The 19,372-nt window shown below is 41.2% G+C and overlaps 1 protein-coding gene across 1 annotated transcript in view; it reads right to left on the reverse strand.

Moving 5' to 3' along the window:
- Nucleotides 1–15,166: 15,166 nt before the first annotated feature.
- The window catches only part of MAMDC2 (MAM domain containing 2), a gene marked incomplete at its 5' end in the record, with an annotated part of 159,482 nt that continues 155,276 nt past the window's right edge, over nt 15,167–19,372 (reverse strand). Inside the window, 2 exons of the mRNA XM_056118779.1 lie at nt 15,167–16,147; nt 16,285–16,369. Coding sequence (XP_055974754.1) covers nt 16,083–16,147; nt 16,285–16,369 — 150 coding nt within the window. The remainder of the gene's footprint in view (nt 16,148–16,284; nt 16,370–19,372) is intronic.

The following is a 19,372-nucleotide window of genomic DNA, read 5'->3' on the forward strand; positions in this document are numbered from 1 at the left end:
CTGCACTTCAAAAGAAACAGTGACCAAAATAAAGAGCCCACAGAATGGGAAAGAATATTTACCCAATACCCATCTGATAAGGGATTCATATTCAGCATATACAAGACACTAGTAGAATTGTACAAGAAAAAAAACCTCCAACCCCATCAAAACATGGGGAGAAGAAATAAACAGAAGTTTCCTCAAAAAAGAAAAACAAATGGCCAAAAGGCACATGAAGAAATGCTCCACATCACTAGCCATCAGTGAGATGCAAATCAAAACAACAATGAGATCTCATCTCACACCACAGAGACCGGCACACATTCAAAAGAACAAAAGCAACCAGTGCTGGCGTGGATGTGGGGAAAAAGGGACACTCTTTCACTGTTGGTGGGCATGCCCACTAGTCCAGCCTTTCTGGAAAACAATATGGACAGTCCTTCAAAACCTAGAAATTGAGCTTCCATATGACCCTGCAATACCACTTCTGGGAATATATCCCGAGGATGCAAAAAAGCACAGTAGAAATGACATCTGTACCCATATGTTCATTGCAGCACTGTTCAAAATAGCCAAAATCTGGAAACAACCCAAGTGCCCTAGAACAGATGACTGGTTAAAGAAACCTCGGTACATCTACACAATGGAATACTATGTAGCTGTCAGGAGAGATGAAGTTGTAGCAGCTGGTAGCAGCTGATCTTGAGCTGCGCCACGGTGTCGGGCTGGTAGCGGTGCAGCCTCTTCAAGCTGCTCGTGGGTGGCGTGCTCTTGTGGGCCCTGTTGGTGGCCAGCTGTTTGCAGGGCGTCTTCCCGTCTGCCTGCTGCACGCTGTCTGCTTAGTATGAGCCCTCTTATTCTTCCCAACTCAGCTGGAGACTCCTTCAGGGTTAGTAAAATGAGACCCATTTTTGCTATTGTTGTTGGCATATTTAGTACGTCATGGGTAGCTGATGTACTAAATGAATGAAATAAATTTCAGTCTGAAATTTATTCATAACAAGAGAGGAAATCACTGCCTCAGCACTGCTGTATTTTGACTAAGCTGAAAGTCTTTGTTGAGGAAAGGGGTGGCAGTTATTCTCTGCTTTGTGCAATGGCCAGCATCCTTGACCTTTACACACTACAGTTCAGAAGTACCTACAGTTTCCTTAACGAAAATGACCCTCCAGAACTTTGCCAATGTCCATTCAGGGACATTTGTACTCAGTGGAGAACCACTGCTTTAATACTACCCATTCTTTTCAAGTTCTGCAAAAGAAGGAACGTTACAGCTCCACTTCTAAGTCGAGTCTTGTCTATGAACCCCTAATTAGGGACAGAGACTTAGTAAAGAGGTAAGGCACTTGCTTTGCACGTGGTCAACTTGGGTTCAATTGCTGGCATCCCGTATGGTCCCCTGAGCACTGCCAGGAGTGATTCCTGATGCAGAGCCATGAGTAACCTCTGAGCATCACCAGGCATGGCCCCCAAATGAAAATAAACACCTAATTAAAATTTCAATTTGTAGCTGAAGCACCATGATTTACAGTGCTGTTTATGAGGGGGTTTCATGTGTTGTGTTCTATAACCATACCCTCCACTACAACAAAGTGTTCCTTCTACTGTTGTCTCAGGCCCCTAATCCACTCCTACCCCTTGTAAGCTTAATTCTGTGGACAGGTTCTCAGGTTCTGTTGTCGCTGACGCTGTGTTTTCCCTTTACTATATTACTTTATAGCTCACATAAGAAAGAGATCATTCTGTGTCTGTCTTTGTCCTGACTTCACTCAGCATTGTACCCTCCAGTTCTTAATTTCTAAAAAATTTCTAAGAAAATTAAGGGAAATTTCCCATCAATCTTACTCATGGGCAAATACATATTCAAATAACATGTTCAAAATGTAAGTGTTACAATCTAAATAGATTTATTGTAGGAATTTAAGGTTGATCAAATACTAAAACACAAAATTAATGTAGTTCTTTATATTAAAAGATCAAGCGAGAAATCTTGAAGTGGGAAAAATAATTTCAACACATTTATAATAGAACTCCTGGGAAGTTGAAGTAGAAGAAAACTTCTTTTAGCCAATGAAAGTGCTAAAATGAATGAAACACCTTCAGCAAATGCATAGGAACGGTGAAATGTTTAGTAATAATCTCTAAAATTCAAATAAAGAATAGTAATATAATTTCTTCTGGTGAACTCTGTATAAAATATCTGAGCCTGCCAGATGATGCTAAGAAAATAGAGCAGATTGGGGCTGGAGAGATAGTACAGTAGGGAGGGTGCTTGCCTTGCAGATGGCCGACCTGGGTTCAATCCCTGGCAACCCAAGTAGTCCCCTGAGCCTGTTGAGTGCAGAGTCAGGAGTAAGCCCTGATCACAGCCAGTTCTGGGCCCCAAATCAATAAATGAATAAATAAAAAGGGAAAAAGAGAAAATGGAGCACATAAAGTGTTGAAAAGAAGAAAACTAATACTTGCCTTTGTATTAAGAAATCTTACTTGATAGCCAAATTCTTTCACTCAAATGAGAGAAAGAATCCGGAGTTCCGACCTCCGTTGATGGTCAAGAATCAGGGACGCTGTCTTGTTTGCCAAGGCATCGAAAATCAGATTGACTGGACATGTAATGAGATTTGGAGATGACCGCTGGACTAGAACCGTTACCAACTGGATTCCACGGGACATCAAAAGACCGCGTGGCCGCCCACCTACAAGATGGTCAGACTTCTTCATCAAGACCCGGAACAATCGATTTGAGTCTCTTCGTGTTCCTAGAATGAACAGACGCCATTGGGCTACACTAGCACGCAACAGGGACAAATGGAGATGTTACTGGTGCCCACTCGAGCAAATCGATGATTAATGGGAAGTCAAGTGATCAAGTGACTTAGTAGCCAAAGGAAACTGTGGTGGTCAAAGTAATGGCTCCCTACGTTTTCCCATAGCCTAATCTCTGACACAGCAGAAGGAAATCAAAGATGATTCAGTGAAGAGGCTTCCTACACAGCGATATCTTTGATCATCCAGATGGACTAAATATCATCACAAGAATGAGAGGGAGACAGGAGGATCATATCAGAGGAACTGTGACCATGAAAGCAAACATCCCAGTGATGACACAGGTGGAAGGGACCAAGCATCAGGAAAGCAGGGACCCTCTGGAAACCGGAAAAGGTGAGAAATGGAGACCTGTCCTGTCCTCAAGAGTGGACAGGAAGACTATAGCCCTTGAGCACCTTGATTTTCAGCCTCATGAGACGCATGTTCAGAATTCTGACTTCCAGAACCATGAGATTATAAATGTTATGTTTTGTGCTGCAGAGAGGATGGTAACTTATCACAGCAACAATAGGAAATGAATGTACAGAGAGTGTATGATTCAAGAAGTAAGAGAGTATGTCTGCTGAATATAATTCCAAGGGAATCAAAGGTATAAAGATAAAATATAATTTTTTTAAAAATTAGATGAAAACATATGGGAATTTGTTTAAAATTGCTAGGTAGGGAAGGCATCCTTAAACATGATTTTAAAAGTGTGTAGGGTGCTGGAGAGATAGTACAGTGGGCACTTGACTTGCATGCAGACAATCCAGATCCAATTCCTGGCACCAAATATGGCTCCCTGGGTCCCACCAGGAGTGGTCCCTGAGAGTAGAGCTTGTAGTTAAGTCCTGACCACAGCTGGGTGTGGTCCCTAAAACACCAGAAGAAACAAATGTAAACAAGTTTTGAAGAAAACTTGTATGAGTTCATACATATATTTAAACTAAGACCTTTAAGGGGCCAGAGAGGCAGTATAGGGTGTAAAGCATTTGCCTTACAGCTGACACTGATTTAATCCCCAGCACTCCATGGTCTCCCAGGCATTACCAGGAATGACCTCTGAATACAGGGTCAGGAGTAGCCTTCAAGTGCAGGTGTGGTTCAAAAAGAAGAAAGAATCAAAGAAAGAATGAGAGAGAGAGAGAGAGAGAGAGAGAGAAGGAAAAAGAGAGATACCCATAGGCCCCAAAACCTAAGACTTTTGAGGGTCAAAGAGACAACTCCTTGGGTTGGAGCATGCGCTTTCCATGCAAGAACCCTGTTTTTTAAATTTAATTTTATTATTATTATTTTTAATTTTATTATTTTAAAATTTTTTATTAGTGAAACACCATGAAGTACAGTTGTACACTTACAAGTTTTTGTGCTTGGGTTTCAGTTATACAATGATCAAGTACCCATCCCTCCACCAGTGCCCATTCTCCACCCCCAATGATCCCAGTATCTCTCCCACCCTCCCATCCCCCATCCCACTCCGCCTTTATGGCAGGGCATTCCCTTTTGTTCTCTCTCTCCTTTTGGGTACTGTGGTTTGCAAAAGAGGCATTGAGTGGCAATCGTGTTTGGTCTATAGTCTACTTTCAGCATGCATCTCCCATTCTGGGAGGATACTCCCAACACCCTTTACTTGGTGCTCCCTTCTCTATCTGGGCTACCTTTTCCCCTAACATGTGCGGCTGGCCCCCAAGCCATGGAGTGAACCTCCTGGTGCTTATCTCGGCTATTCTTGGGTGTTAATCTCCTATTTTGCTACTTTATATTCCTCAGATGAATGCAATCTTTGTCTGTACCTCTCTTTCTGACTCATTTCACTTAGCATGATAGCTTCCACGTAGTACCACTTGTATGTAAATTTTATGACTTCATCTTTTCTAACAGCTGCATAGTACTCCATTGTGTAGATGTACCAAAGTTTCTTTAACCAGTCATCTGTTCTTGGGCACTCGGATTTTTTCCCCCTTGATTTTGGCTATTGTGAACAGTGCAGCAATGAACATAGAAGTAGAAGCCTGGTTTTGATCCCCAGCACGGCATAGTCCCCTGACCAGTCACAAACCCATTGTCTCCCCAGCAAAGAACCAGGAGAGGCTCCCAAGTACTGCTGTGTGTGGCCCCCAAACAAAGAAATGAACAATCAACCACACACCTAATGCATTTCATTAATCAAATTCACCATAACTTGAGTGGGTGGGAGCAAGTCACATGCTAAAAATACAGTTGCACCTTGGCAGCATTTAAAGCAAAAAGAAGATGGGAGTTGAGGTTGAGACTTTTGCCTTCCATGCTATAGACCCCAGTTCGAATCCCTAGCACTGCATATGTCCCCAATCACTCACCTCCAGTAGGCCAGAGATCATGCCTGGCACACAGCCAGGAACAGGTCCCGATCACATCACAGCAGGTGTGTGCCCATCTCCCCACCACCCTCTTCGTTGACAAAAACCCAGAAGTTTAGTTTCTTTAATATCAGAGAATTCCCATAAAGATTCTTATTGTTTGTTTGTTTTTGAAGTAGCACTGTGGCACTGTCCTCCCGTTTTTCATCGATTCACTCGAGCGGTCCCAGTAATCATCTCTCATTGTGAGACTTGTTGTTACTGTGTTTGGCATATCGAATATGTCATGGGTAGCTTGACAGGTTTTGCTGTGTGGGCAAGGTACTCTTGGTAGCTTGCCGTGCTCTCTGAGAGGGGTGGAGGAATTGAACTCGGTTCGGCCGGGTTGGCAGCATACAAGGCAAACGCCCTACCTGCTGTGCTATGGAGGTTTTTTGAAAGGGAGGAGGGAGAGAGAGAGAGAGAGAGAGAGAGAGAGAGAGAGAGAGAGAGAGAGAGAGAGACTGAGACTCAAGGGAGAACGTGGGCTTCTCCAAGGGCAGAGAGAACCCCTAACAAATCCCAGCATTAGATAGGAAAGCATGAAAGTACACATCTCAAGAGGTGAGGTGCAAGCGCCACATGTGCTCAGCCATGTGGGTAAAAGCAGAACATGGGCTTGGTCAGCATATGCACCATAAAGATTTTTTTTCATATGAAAAAATAGTTCATGAAAGGTGGATAGGTAAACAGGCATTTGCATAAACTGAAACACGAGTGGTAATGAAACACATAAGATGATCAATTTCATGTATAACCAGAGAAATGAGTATTAAAATAATATTCATAATGCAATAACATCATTGACATCATTATCTATTATTTATCATATTATTTGGGCTGGAAAAGATAGGACAGCAGGTAGGGCATTTGCCTTGCACGCGGCCAACCCGGTTGACCCGAATTCAATTCCTCTGCCCCTCTTGGAGAGCCAGGTGAGAGTATCTTGCCCAAACGGTAAAGCCTGGCAGGCTACCTGTGACGTATTTGATATGCCAAAAACAGTAACAACAAGTCTCACAATGGAGATGTTACTGGGTCTGCTCAAGCAAATTGATGAGCAGTGGGAGGACAGTGCTACAGTGCATCATATTATTTAGATTATTTAGACTTCAACTGTGAGTGTTAAAAGGTCAGATTGCAGCTGAATCTCACGAAGACAATGTTCATGAGAAGGAACAAGTTCCTGATGTTCCATTTGCTCTCAACGGAACATATCTGGGTCGAGAACTCAACATGACAAATGATTTGGCGCCAAAATTGCGCAGGAGGAAGAGAGTGGCATGGAACACCTTCAAGAGCCTTGAAGACATTTTTAAGAGGATGAGGAACCTTTGTCTCAGGGCACATTTTTTCAACTCCACCATTCTTCCTGCATTAACATATGCCTCAGAGACCTGGGCCCTACGAAAACAGGACGAGAACACTATTCAGGTCTCCCAAAGAGGAATCGAAAGAGCTATGCTTGGAGTGTCACACTTCACTCAAGTGAGAGAAGGAATCCGGAGTTCCAGCCTCTATTGATGATCAAGAATCAGGGATGCTGTCTCATCTGCCAAGGTGTTGAATATCAGATGGGCTGGACATGTAATGCAATTTGGGGATGACCACTGGACCAGAGCCATTACTGACGGGATTCCACAAAACGTCAAAAGAACGCTTGACCACCCACCTACGAGATGGTTGGACTTTTTTGTCAAGACCCTGGGGGAGAAGGCAGCTCAGATAGAGAGAGGAGCACCAAGTAAAGGTGTGTTGGGAGGATCCTCCCAGATTGAGAGATGCATGCTGAAAGTAGACTATAGACCGAACGTGATTGCCACTCAATGCCTCTTTTGCAAACCACAGCACCAAAAAGGAGAGAAAGAACAAAAGGGAATGCCCTGCCACAGGGGTCGGGTAGGATGGGGGGGGTGGGGATGGGAGGGATGCTGAGAGCATTAGAGGTGGGTAATAGGCACCGGTGGAGAGATGGGTACTCGATCATTGTATAACTGAAATCCAAGCACAAAAATTTATAAGTCTACAACTGTACCTCATGGTATTTCAATAATAAAAATTAAAAAAAAAAAAGACCCTGAACAAACGGTTTGATGCTCTTTGTGTTCCTGGAGCGAGCAGACACCATTGGGCTACACCAGCATGCGACAGGGATGAATGGAGATGTTACTGGTGCCCGCTCGAGCAAATCGAAGAGCAATGGGATGACAAATGATACAAATGATTATTTAAATTTATTATATTATATTTATCATATCATATATTATTTATAACAATCATTTGTTAATTTGTTTATTATTAATTATGAATAATAAAAAATAATGGGAAATGATGTCATAACTATTAGATTGGCTAAAATTGAAGCCTGTTATCAGCATTATTAGCCATTATATGACATTATATGACATCAATAGATAGACATGATGACCTTTCACTCACATTTCTGTCTCATTCTCCCCTAACACTTTTTTTTCTTTTTGGGTCACACCCAGCAACGCACAGGGGTTACTCTTGGCTCTGCACTCAGGAATCACCCCTGGCGGTGCTCAGGGGACCATATGGGATGCTGGGAATCGAACCTGGGTTGGCCGTGTGCAAGGCAAATGCCCTACCCGCTGTGCTATTGCTCCAGCCCCTCTCCCCTAACACTTTTGACCTTAGTCTTTTTTGCAATCTGTTTTTTTTTTTTTTTTTTTTTGCTTCTGGGCCATGACTGTCAGTGCTTGGGAGTGTTCTTTGAGCTCTGTGGCTGTGAATGACCCCTGGAAATATTTAGGAGACCATATATGGCACCGGATATTGAACAGGGTTCAGCTGTATGCAAGGTGAGCACCTTAAGCACTGCACCATTTTTTTCAATCTTTATGACACTGTGCAGTCTGGATTTGAATGTATTATAGTTTCCACAATATATAAGTATCACTGTGAAACCTGTGCGGTTTATGAAATGTTAGAGAATGGGATTACCTACAGAGAGCAATATTCTGATACATAAACACTGTCAAAAACAAACACTGTCCTCCCATTGTTCATGGATTTGCTCCAGAGGGCCCAGTAACACCTCCATTTTTGAGACTTGTTGTTATTGTGTTTGGGATATTGAATACATCACGGGTAGCTTGCCAGGTTCTCCGAGAAGGGCGGAGGAATCAAACCTGGCTAGGCCGGGCTGGCTGCATGCAAGGCAGATGTCCTACCGCTGTGCTATCACTCCAGCCCATAAAATGGATCAGAAACATTTTTATAGACTAAAGGGAATCTTTCACATATCTTACAATTTTTTGGAACCCACTTACCTATTTTCACTAATCTACCTGCAATTTATCGAGCATTTGTTTATCTAAGAATATTTATGAAGTATGCCAGGCAGAAAGTATGCAAAAATGAACAAGCAATTGTTTTGAAGAGATGACCATAAAGGCAAGAACTTGGTGTAGTATAATAAACTTTGCTAGGGACAGATTTGCAAGGCAAAGAGGAATCACTGGTGCCCTCTGGAATAGACAGAATAGCAAGAGAGAAAATGGTTAAATGAGTTAAGTTTACATTGCTAGTAATAAAAAAGATGATATAATGAAGACTGTATTGTTGTTTTATCCTAAAGATGGCACTATAAACTCACAATTCCTTTGCAGAGAAAGAGGAGTTTTTTTAAAAAAACATTTAAAAAAAATACCATTGGTTAAAAAAAAAACCTCTACATTAACTATAAAAGACCCTAATCCAGACCTTCTAAATTAAACCAGATGGGCTTTTGTGTGTCAGATGCTTGTTCCAGTGTTTATGAGTGTCATTTTTATTTTGTCTTTACAAAAACTTTAATAAAGAGGAATAAGCGTTTACACATTTTGCAGATTTCAAATAAAAGTCAGGGAAGAAATGAGTGACATCCTAAGACACAGACTTGTAAATGACAGGGCCAGGATTTAAACTAAGACAGTCAGGATTTAGCCAATACACACCTAATCACTATGCTGCCTTGCCCTTTATATAATCCACCAAATATGAAAAATTCTATAGAGCTACAAACAATTCCTTCTACAACTCATTTCTTCCCAGCTCTGATTAACATCACATGGGAAAACATTTCCAGTGCCTGAGCATGGAAAGTGAAGGAGCCCAGATCTTAGTTTTCAAAGACTGATGAAGACTTTGGACAGCAGGAACAGTGGATGTTTGTGGATGTGGGTGGGTGATTACACCCAAGGCGCTGCCCAGACTGTGGGCTACCTCACAGCACCCTGGACATACGGACCTCATTCTACTTAGCACTTTGAATCGGGTTAACCACTTAACTCTCTTCCTCACTAATCTGTGAGGTAACATGTGAGCTTGGTATGATGCCTGGAGCATTGTCTTTTTTTTTTTTTTTTGCTTTTTGGGTCACACCCGGCGATGCTCAGGGGTTACTCCTGGCTCATGCACTCAGGAATCACTCCTGGCGGTGCTTGGGGGACCATATGGGATGCTGGGAATCGAACCTGTGTTGGACATATTGGCTGCAAGCAAGGCAAACGCCCTACCTGCTGTGCTATCTCTCCAGCCCCAGCATTGTCTTTCTTAAGAAATCTTTGTCAAGAGTCTGAGAGTTCCTCACTGTAGTGCCTGCCTTGTAGGTTTGAGGTCCCAAGTTCCAATCCAAGCTCTGCCCCACCTACGCTGAGTGGTTTTTTTCTGGCGCCGCTGCCCTTGGAATCCCAGGTGCTAAAGCACACTTTTCAGTTTCTCTTTGACCACTGCCAAATGTAGGATTTTGCCACAACCAAGTCGGTGAGACTCAATGGCTACAACAGCAACAAGGAAGGGGTGTGGGGTGGAGGATACCTTGTAAGAATTAAGAAATCTTAGATGAACCTTCCCTTCTTCCATATTATGTCAGACCTTGCATCAGAACCACTATTTTCTCAGTGTCCTCTTCATTACTCCTGTCTGTACACAAATTATATTCACTTCAGGCTGCGAAGTATTGCGAAGAAGACAATAGGACAAACTTGTGTGCTTAATTAGAAATAGACTAAGTGCAAACACTGGACTTAAATAGTTTATCAACTAGTTTGCTTTCCCCGTGGGCATTTCCAAACTGGAGACAAGTACTAAGCTTTTATATTTTCATCCAGGTTGAAATATAGTTAATCAACCTGGGTTATATGACCTCTCTATGGGTCCCACAATATACCATGGGGGCTACATGTGAAAACTGCACACTGTGGTGGCATGATATGAGACTTGGAGGTCAACCTGTAGGATAGAGTGGCCACACGAAGGAGGCAATATCAAAGGGACCATGGTTGGAAAACACTTGAGAAACATTGGTTTTGAATGACTACCCTATGCAACCGAACTAAAGGAAAAGCTTAGAAAAGTGAATCCTGCAAAAGGAACTTAAATGAGAGAGTAAATAAATCCATTTAACTTTCAACTCTTTTCTCTGGTGTTCAGATCATTTCTTTTTTTCCCCTTTTATTTTGTAATGTAGGAGTACTGTTATTTATTCAACCATTGATTAAGTTGATTGAATTGGGTAAGAACTCCACTCAGATCGTTTCTTAGCAAAAACTGCTAATAATACCTTCCTTTCTCTTTTAAACCAATAGTTGGAATCCTTTTTTCCACCTTATGCTCCCAAATCTCAAAATTCGCAGGTAGTATTGCTGATTTGGCAACCTTTGGGGGAAACTTTGGTAGCAAATAATTCCTGATGAAATGTGAAAGCTTAGAACCTTTGTTGCGAACTTAAATTGGTATTGGAGTAAGCAGGAGAGCTGAGAGATCTGGAACATATGAGGACTGGAACAGAGGGTTTGGCAGTGAAAGAACCCAGGGTCAAATCCAGCCCCACCCTAGGTGCTGAACTTTATTATATTGTTTTCCAATCTAGAAATGGAAATATCACTAGATCTAATTCAGAAGTTTTTCTTAAAATTAAATGAACAAATTCACTAAAGTTATTTGATGTCCGAAAGTACTTAGCACTTCATAAATGTTATCGATGATCATAAATATTGTCTTATGTAATCCAGAAGCAAGGAGGCTGGACAATGATTTTATTCATTCTCCAGATTTTATAAACACGGTTAAACCCTGAAGACATACCAGTCATTACTTTTTATTAATGGTTTTGGCCTACAACTGGCACATGGGCTACTTCCAGCTCTCTGGTTGGGGCCACTTCTAGCAATACTCAGAAGGACCATGAGGTGCTGGGGCTTGCACTCTGCTGCCTGACTGCAAAGCATGTGCTCTAGTCCCATGAGTTATTTCTCCGACCCCCCACTCTTCATTTCTCTAATCAGAAAATATTCCTGTTGTGGATCAAAACTAATTGAAAACAGGAATCATCCTGTTCTAAAGGAATCAAGATGCCTAGACTGCAGTTGAGTAGGTCAACAGCTTGACATCTTTCTCCAATGTCTCCATTCTATGTAGAGATCTTCTTGCTGTTGGGTAACTAATCATCACGAGTGGAAAGGATTTGAGACCAGTAATAAAGGGGATGCTTCTATATATATATATACATATATATATATGTAAGGTTCTACTTTTGATCCCCAACTCACGGCACCCAAAAATAAATAAAAAAGAAAAAAAAGAAAGGATTTGGGTTAAGTTCCTTGATTTAATGGCTGTGGAATCTTAACAGTTTTGTTTTTTACTCTTTTTAAGCCAAGTTTACTTATCTATATAAAGGGAAACTGATATTTCTATTTTGAAGTTACGTTGGGAGAGGTTCATTCATTCACTTACTCATTCAACCGGTATTTCTCTTTTTTCCTTGTTCTTTTTTAAATTAAATCGCTGTGAGAAACAGTTACAAAGCTTTCATGTTTGAGTTCAGTCATACAATGACCAAACACCTATCCCTCCACCAATACACATTTTCCACCACCAATGTCCCCAGTACTCCCCCACCCCACTTCCTAACCAGCCCCTGCCTCTATGGCAGGCAATTTCTCCTATGCTCTCTCTCTCCTTTTGGGCATTATAGTTTTCAATATAGATACTGAGAGGCTATCACGTTTGGTCCTTTATCAACTTTCAGCACACATCTCCCATCCTGAACGATCCCTCCAACTATCATTGACTTAGTGATCCCTTCTCTATTCCAGCTGCCTTCTCCCCCAGCTCATGAGGCAGACTTCCAAATATGGAACAATATTCCTGGCCCTTGTGTTGGCTGTCCTTGGGTGTCAGTTTTATATTATGCTATTTTTATGTTCCACAGTTTTATATGGAGCGATAGCACAGTGGGTAGGGCGTTCGCCTTACACGCGGCCAACATGGCCGACCCGAGTTTGATTCCTCCGCCCCTCTCGGAGAGCCCGGCAAGCTACCGAGAGTATTTGATATGCCAGACACAGTAACAACAAAGTCTCCAATAGAGACGTTACTGGGCCCGCTCGAGCAAATCGACGATCAACGGGAGGGCCTTTACCTTTACCTTTACCTTTTTACAGTTTTATATTGAACTCCAAATGAGTGCAGTCCCTCTATGTCTGTCCTTCTCTTTCCAACTCATTTCACTTAGCATAATACTCTCCATGAACATCCACTTATAAGCAAAGTTCATGACTTCATCTTTCCTAACAGCTGCATAGTATTCCATTGTGTAGATGTACCAAAGGTTCTTTAACCATTCGTCTATTCTTATGCACTCAAGTTGTTTCCAGATTCTGGCTATTGTGAACAGTGCTGCAATGAACATAGAGGTGCAGATGTCGTTTCTACTGTGCTTTTTTGCACCCTCAGGATATATTCGCAGAAGTGGTATTGTGGGGTCACATGGAAGCTCAATTTCTAGTTTTTGGAGGAATGTTTACTTTGTTTTCCAAAAAGGTTGAAGAAATGCCCATATTGTTTTCCAAAAAGACTGGACCAGTTGGCATTCCCACCAACAATGGAAGAGAGTCCCTTTCTCTGCAGATTCGCATGGGCACTGGTTGTTCTTGTTCTTTTTGATGTGTGCCAGTCTCTGTGGTGTGAGATGATATTTCATTGTTGTTTTAATTTGCACCTCCCTGATAATTAGTGATGAAGAGCATTTTTTCATGTGCCTTTTGACCATTTGTATTTCTTTTTTTGAGGAAGCTTCTGTTCATTTCTTCTCCCCATTTTTTGATGGCGTTGGAGGTTTTTTCTTGTACAATTCTACTACTGTCTTGTATATTCTGGATACTAACCCCTTATCAGTATTGGGTAAATATTCTTTCCCATTCCGTGGGCTCTCTCTGTGTTTTGGTCACCAACAAATATTTCTTGATACCTACAATATACTAGACATACTTCTGGGTTCTGATACTACAAAAATAAATACAACAGGCAAGATTTTTTATTCCTGCTTTTTGAGTCACACTTGGCTATAGTCAGGGGTTACTTCTGGCTTCACACTCAGGAATTATTCCTGATGCCAGGGATTGAACCTGGGTATGTGGTGTTCACAGCTACCCATTTTACTATTGCTCTGGCCCCCAGATAAGAATTCTTATCTGCATAAAGTTTCTATACTAAGATCAACTTTCAGGAACAATTGATATTGTTATGTGAAATAAATGTTTTTTAAATGTGCCTGCCAAAAAGGTAGGCTGGGTGGGAGGGTGCTTGGGAATGCCCTTGGAGGGAAGACATTGCTGGTTGTGGGACTGATATTGGAACACTGTGTGTGAAACTCAACTAAGTAACTCTGTAAGTCATGGTGTCTTGATAAAAAGAAAAACTGTATCACTGTATCACTGTCATCCTGTTGTTCATCAATATCCTCGAGCAGGCACCAGTAATGTCTCCTTCATCCTAGCCCTGAGATTTTAGAAAGTGCCACATTCGAGGCTCTTTCAGTGTCAGGAGAATGAGACCCATCATTGTTACTGGTTTTTGGCATATTGAATATGCCACGGGGAGTTTGCCAGACTCTGCCATGTGGGCAGGATACTTTTGGTAGCCTGCCAGGTTCTCCAGAGTAGGAACTAGATAATAGGATGTTGCGTGGCCGCTAATGCGGCTGTACACTTCCAGGAGCTGGGTTTTATAGTCTCTGGGTCTTGGCTGTTGATGGGATTACACGGAACTGGGGGAAATTGGTGTGTGTAATGCCTACATACTGGAAGATGGGGGATCTGGGTAGAGGAGGCCCAGTCCTGATTCGAGCAGACTTGGAGATCTACGCGCCAGGTCCCGCACACCTGGGTTCCTCTGCCGGTTCCTTCATGTGTGAGGTTCATCCGAACGTGTGGAGAGTGGTCTTAAGCATGGATGTGGCTGAAACTGGAGGTCTTCAGCTGCCAAGGCTCTGCTCGGGGTGGGGAGGGAAACTCAACCCACCCTCCTCGAAGGAGCCCCTGTGAGAATAGCCAGGCACAGAGACAGGAGACTCTGCGCTATTCTCTTCTGGGAGCTGGGTTTTATAGTCTCTGGGTCTTGGCTGTTGATGAGATTACACGGCACCAGGGGGCCTGTTGGTGGGTGTGACCTCTGCTTACTGGCATATGGAGGATCTGGGTGCAGGATGCTCAGCCCCGATCCAAGCAGGCTTGGAGATCTCAGTCCCGGGACCCGCATGCCTTTGTTCCTCTGCTGGTACCTTCATGCGTGTGGAGAGTGGTCTCAGCATGGTGGTGGCTGGTTCTGGAGGTCTTCGGCTGCTGGAGCTCTGCTCAGGGGGAGGAGGGAAACTCAACCCGCTCCCCTCCAAGGGGCCCTGGTGAGGACGGCCAGGCACAGAGGCAGGAGACTCTGCGCTGTTCTCTACCGGGAGCTGGGTTTTATAGTCTCTGGGTCTTGGCCGTTGATGGGATTACACGGTGCTGGGGGCAGTTGGTGGGCGTAACGCCAGTAATTAAAAAATTTATTATTGTATTGATGTATGTAGAGCTCATGTCAATAATAAGAGACTTACGCATTTAATTGTGGGAGAGAAGATACTCAGAATCTGCAGTTATATAGTGAAGATATTGTGATAAAGAAAAATAAGATAAGAATGAGTTAACTGCTACTGAAAAGATTTTCAACTGATTTTTATTAGGTATTTTGGAATTTTTTAATAGTTGTGTGAGTATACAACCATGTATGTACAATTTTCTAAACAGGTATAGAAGATGCAGTAGTTTATTATATATGCTTGAATTCATATTACTCAAAACTGATACATAAAAAATTATGAAATTGTTTAACAAAACCTAAATGTTTTTGAGTGTGTGTACATAAACATTTGCAAGCTTGCTTCATAAAAAAAATGCAATTTCTATTCATGTGCTCATAGTGACTTTTAAAAGTAGTTTAAAGGGAGGAAAATTAAGGGAAAATTATATTACTTTGTAATGCAACATTAATTAATACTGACTTACCCTGGAACATCCATGAAAGATTCTTTGTTATCATATATGGTAAGAAAATTAAATAGTCAATTTCTATGGATAAAACACAGAAAATAAGATTTTATATTCTTAGACTCATTTTTAAGCATTAAAAGACTGCATTCATTCTGCAGGTATCACTGATACCACACATTAATTAAAAAACATTTTATGATCATTGAAATTCTAAAGGAAACCCACAAAACTTATTCTCTTCCCAGTACATTCACTGAATGCAGATTTAAGTGAGGACATTTCCTTTTGATTGTGCCCTTACTTGCAAGCTTTTAAATGACTTTAATATAGTCCATGTGTAGTTTTTACTGGTACAAAAATGAAGATCTACACAAAACCAGCAGCCTGTACTTGCAGAGACTGTACAGTTGTCATATAAAAATAAACAAAAAAGCCCTGAGTCAGTATTTTTTTTTTGGCAAAAGTAATGAAAAGAGAGCTTGAAAATAATTTCATAACTTATGAAATGGTGAAGATTGTTCCATGTTAATTTGTTTTGCTTTCATTTTGATTGAAGAGAGGTATGGCTTTTGTTTAATCTATTTCAGATAATTTCTTAATACTCAATTTCATTTAAGTCTTCAGAATATCCTGATGATTGTTGAGTTGTATCTTCGATTTCTGCCAGGAAGGACAAATAGACATTAATAACTCTTCTGTTTTTGTTATAGAAAGACTAAATTTACATTCTTATGACTGAAGACTATTGCAAAATCCTCTCTCAGTGAAGCTTAGAGAAGTGCTAAAAATATTATTACCTTCACAGGGTCCTGCTTGAAATTTAACGTCATCAATGGCAATGTCACTGCGTATCGACACTCCCCGAATTGCTTCAAAAATGATCTAAAAAATAATGGCATTTGAATTTATAAATAGAGTCACTGATAAAACAACATGGGCAAGAACAGAACCAGGCTTTGGGGGTCTGGAAGCCCAAACTTTTGGGAAAAAATAGTACAAAATAACTCACTCAAATTTTGGTATGAAAAAGACTACTTATTTGAAGAAATTCATAATAAACTACTGCAACTTTTGAGATCTTTCTTTTGAGAATTTTTTTGGCAATTGTGCAGAAATGTTCACCCAACGATACTTCCTGGATTTCCTGTTTCTACCTACAACATTCCCTTATACCCTTAGAACCTATGAAATTGATAGATCTAGTAACCTAAGTTTCCTTAGGTTCCCCATTAATCTACCCTTGATACTGGTACGAAAAGAAATAAATATGACTGATGAGAACCATATATGAATAGCAAAGCATTATAAATACATTTATCAACCAAACAACTCTACATTCATGTTAAATACTGTGATATTCAAGACCCAGCCAAGGAATATGATAGAATCAGTTTTATGTCTTTTGATCCTCAGAACAAAATAGTAACTCATCAAATATTCAAGTTCTAGAGAAAATACACTGTTACTAGCTCTAACACCAACCCCAATGGATGGTTAATAGACCACTGATACTCCAGGGCTTGTGGGTAATGAGACTTGTCCAGAGACAAATTTGTGGCACTCACTTTATAAGCAAATAATTCCCTATTGAACTGATTCATGATTTAAATTAAATCAAAGAATATAAACTAGATAATTAATAAGCATATAAACGATCTAGAAAACAGTCATGGTCACGGTCCTCCCGTTGTTCATCGATTTGCTCGAGCGGGCCCAGTAACGTCTCCATTGGAGACTTTGTTGTGACTGTGTTTGGCATATCGAATACGTCGCGGGGAGTTTGCCAGGCTCTGCCGTACGGGCGAGATACTCTCTGTAGCTTGCCGGGTTCTCCGAGAGGGGTGGAGGAATCAAACTTGGGTTGGCCATGTTGGCTGCATTCAAGGCAAATGCCCTATCCACTCTGCTATCACTCCAGCCCTATCCAGAAAACAATGCTTCTAAAAATACTTAGAGGCAGAAATGTGGCAAAATAATGTTAATAAAAATTCTGAGCCCACAATATGAAATGAGAATCCACATAAGTGACAAAGAAGGGAAAAATGATCAAAATGACACCTAGGAATAAGGATATCAGTGAAGTTAATAAGTCCTTCAGTTTTATGGAAAACAATTAAATCTGTTATTTTTACTTCCAAGTCTTCCATGGAAGTGTAATATACAGGTTATCAGATGAAATTATATTTTGAGAGTTAAGCCAAATATTTTCTTTCATATAACCCACTCTTTTGAAATTCCTTAGTTATTGCGTGATATCCATTTTATAACATTATGATTCACTTATTTTAACTAAAGGATGCACAGTCTATTAGTAAATAATTTTGGTTATTTAAGAATTAGATTAAAATAGTTTTTTTTTTCCTGAATTGGGCATATTGTTTTTTCCAAATAGCTTTTTCTGTTAAGATACAAAAACGTATTAAATGGTTTGGACACAATAAAAAAAAGAAACTGTTAGGTATTTATTTTAGTCTAGGGACACTAGAAAAATTCAATTAGACTAAAATCACCACGAAAAATTCTGGAGACTCAGTCTTAGTTGAATTTGAGACACATAATAATTCCTAGTAAATATTAAACAGCACTCAACAATATGATTGAAAACTATATTTCAGTGAGTTGAGAAGTGGTGCAACATTTTTTTTAAACCAGGAATCAACATATAAATAAAATCAGAGCAAGCCAAAGAAAAAAAAAGGTAAGCAAAGAATTCAAAGGGAATAAAATCAGTTGGGCTTTCTGATCAATGGCCAGTCAGGTTCTGCTTAGCACTTCAAGTGAAGCCTGCAGGAAGGAGACTGCTTAAAACTTTGCCATTTGATGCATTTCTTTTACAAAGAGAATCTGATGACAGAAGTGTCATTTGGAGGCTACCCACACATTCCTTCTATATGATGAGTCTCAAATGGCAGAAATATTTCTGCAGCCTTCTTAAAATCATCTTTATCTTCCCTTCCCTGCTGCTCATCAACAGACTTGCTCTCGGTTTGATTCTTTCCTCTGAGCTTCAGTCTCATATCCTGTTTACCTGGCATATCTACCTGGACGTCCGAAAGACATCAAAAACTTCATTTGGGGGCTGGAATGATAGCACAGCGGGTAGGGCATTTGTCTTGCATGCAGCCGACCCAGGTTCAATTCCCAGCATCCCATATGGTTCCCCAAGCACCGCCAGGAGTAATTCCTGAGTGCAGAGCCAGGAGTAACCCCTGTGCATTGCTGGATGTGACCCAAAAATAAAAAAAAAACCCTTCATTTGTTCAAAACATATCTGTTAGTTTTCCTTCTGCACACACAGCCCTCGCTATCCTGGATCTACTCCACTGAAAGTCTTCCCCATCTCACCAAAGGGCAGTGCCACTCTGTCAGTAGCGTAGGCTCCAAATTTTGGAGTGTTAACTCCTCCCTTACCCTCCATCTCCCTGTTCCATGCATTTGGAAGCCCTGTGGAACTCTGAGGGCATTCCACATCTGTAACCTCGTGAGAGCCACCACTCCCCTCCTCAGTAAGCCTCTACAGTCTCCTCGTCCCCTACGGTCCTCCCCCCACTATAGCTACATGGGAAGCAGGTGCTCCAACCCTTTGAGCTATGTTCCTGGTCCCCAACCCAGATTCTTTTGGAACTTTTTTGTTTGGTTGTTTATTTTTAATTCTTTTGGGCAGTGCCAGATCCTCAGACAAGCGAGCCAAGTGCTCTACCGCTGTTCCATCCTCAGCCCTGATTCTTTGTAAACTTTGGCTCAAGGTTGTTGGGTAAAGTCAGTGGTTGGCAGGAGGCAGCTGATCATCTCTAGATTAAACTGGTTGCTCAGCCTCACCAAGGAGAATGAAAAAGACTTTTTCTGCTCACTGCCCAGATTCCGTTATAACTGGAATCCTTTAGG

This window comes from Sorex fumeus, unplaced genomic scaffold (assembly GCF_029834395.1).
Source record: "Sorex fumeus unplaced genomic scaffold, SorFum_2.1 ptg000038l, whole genome shotgun sequence".
Classification (NCBI taxonomy): Eukaryota; Metazoa; Chordata; class Mammalia; order Eulipotyphla; family Soricidae; genus Sorex; species Sorex fumeus.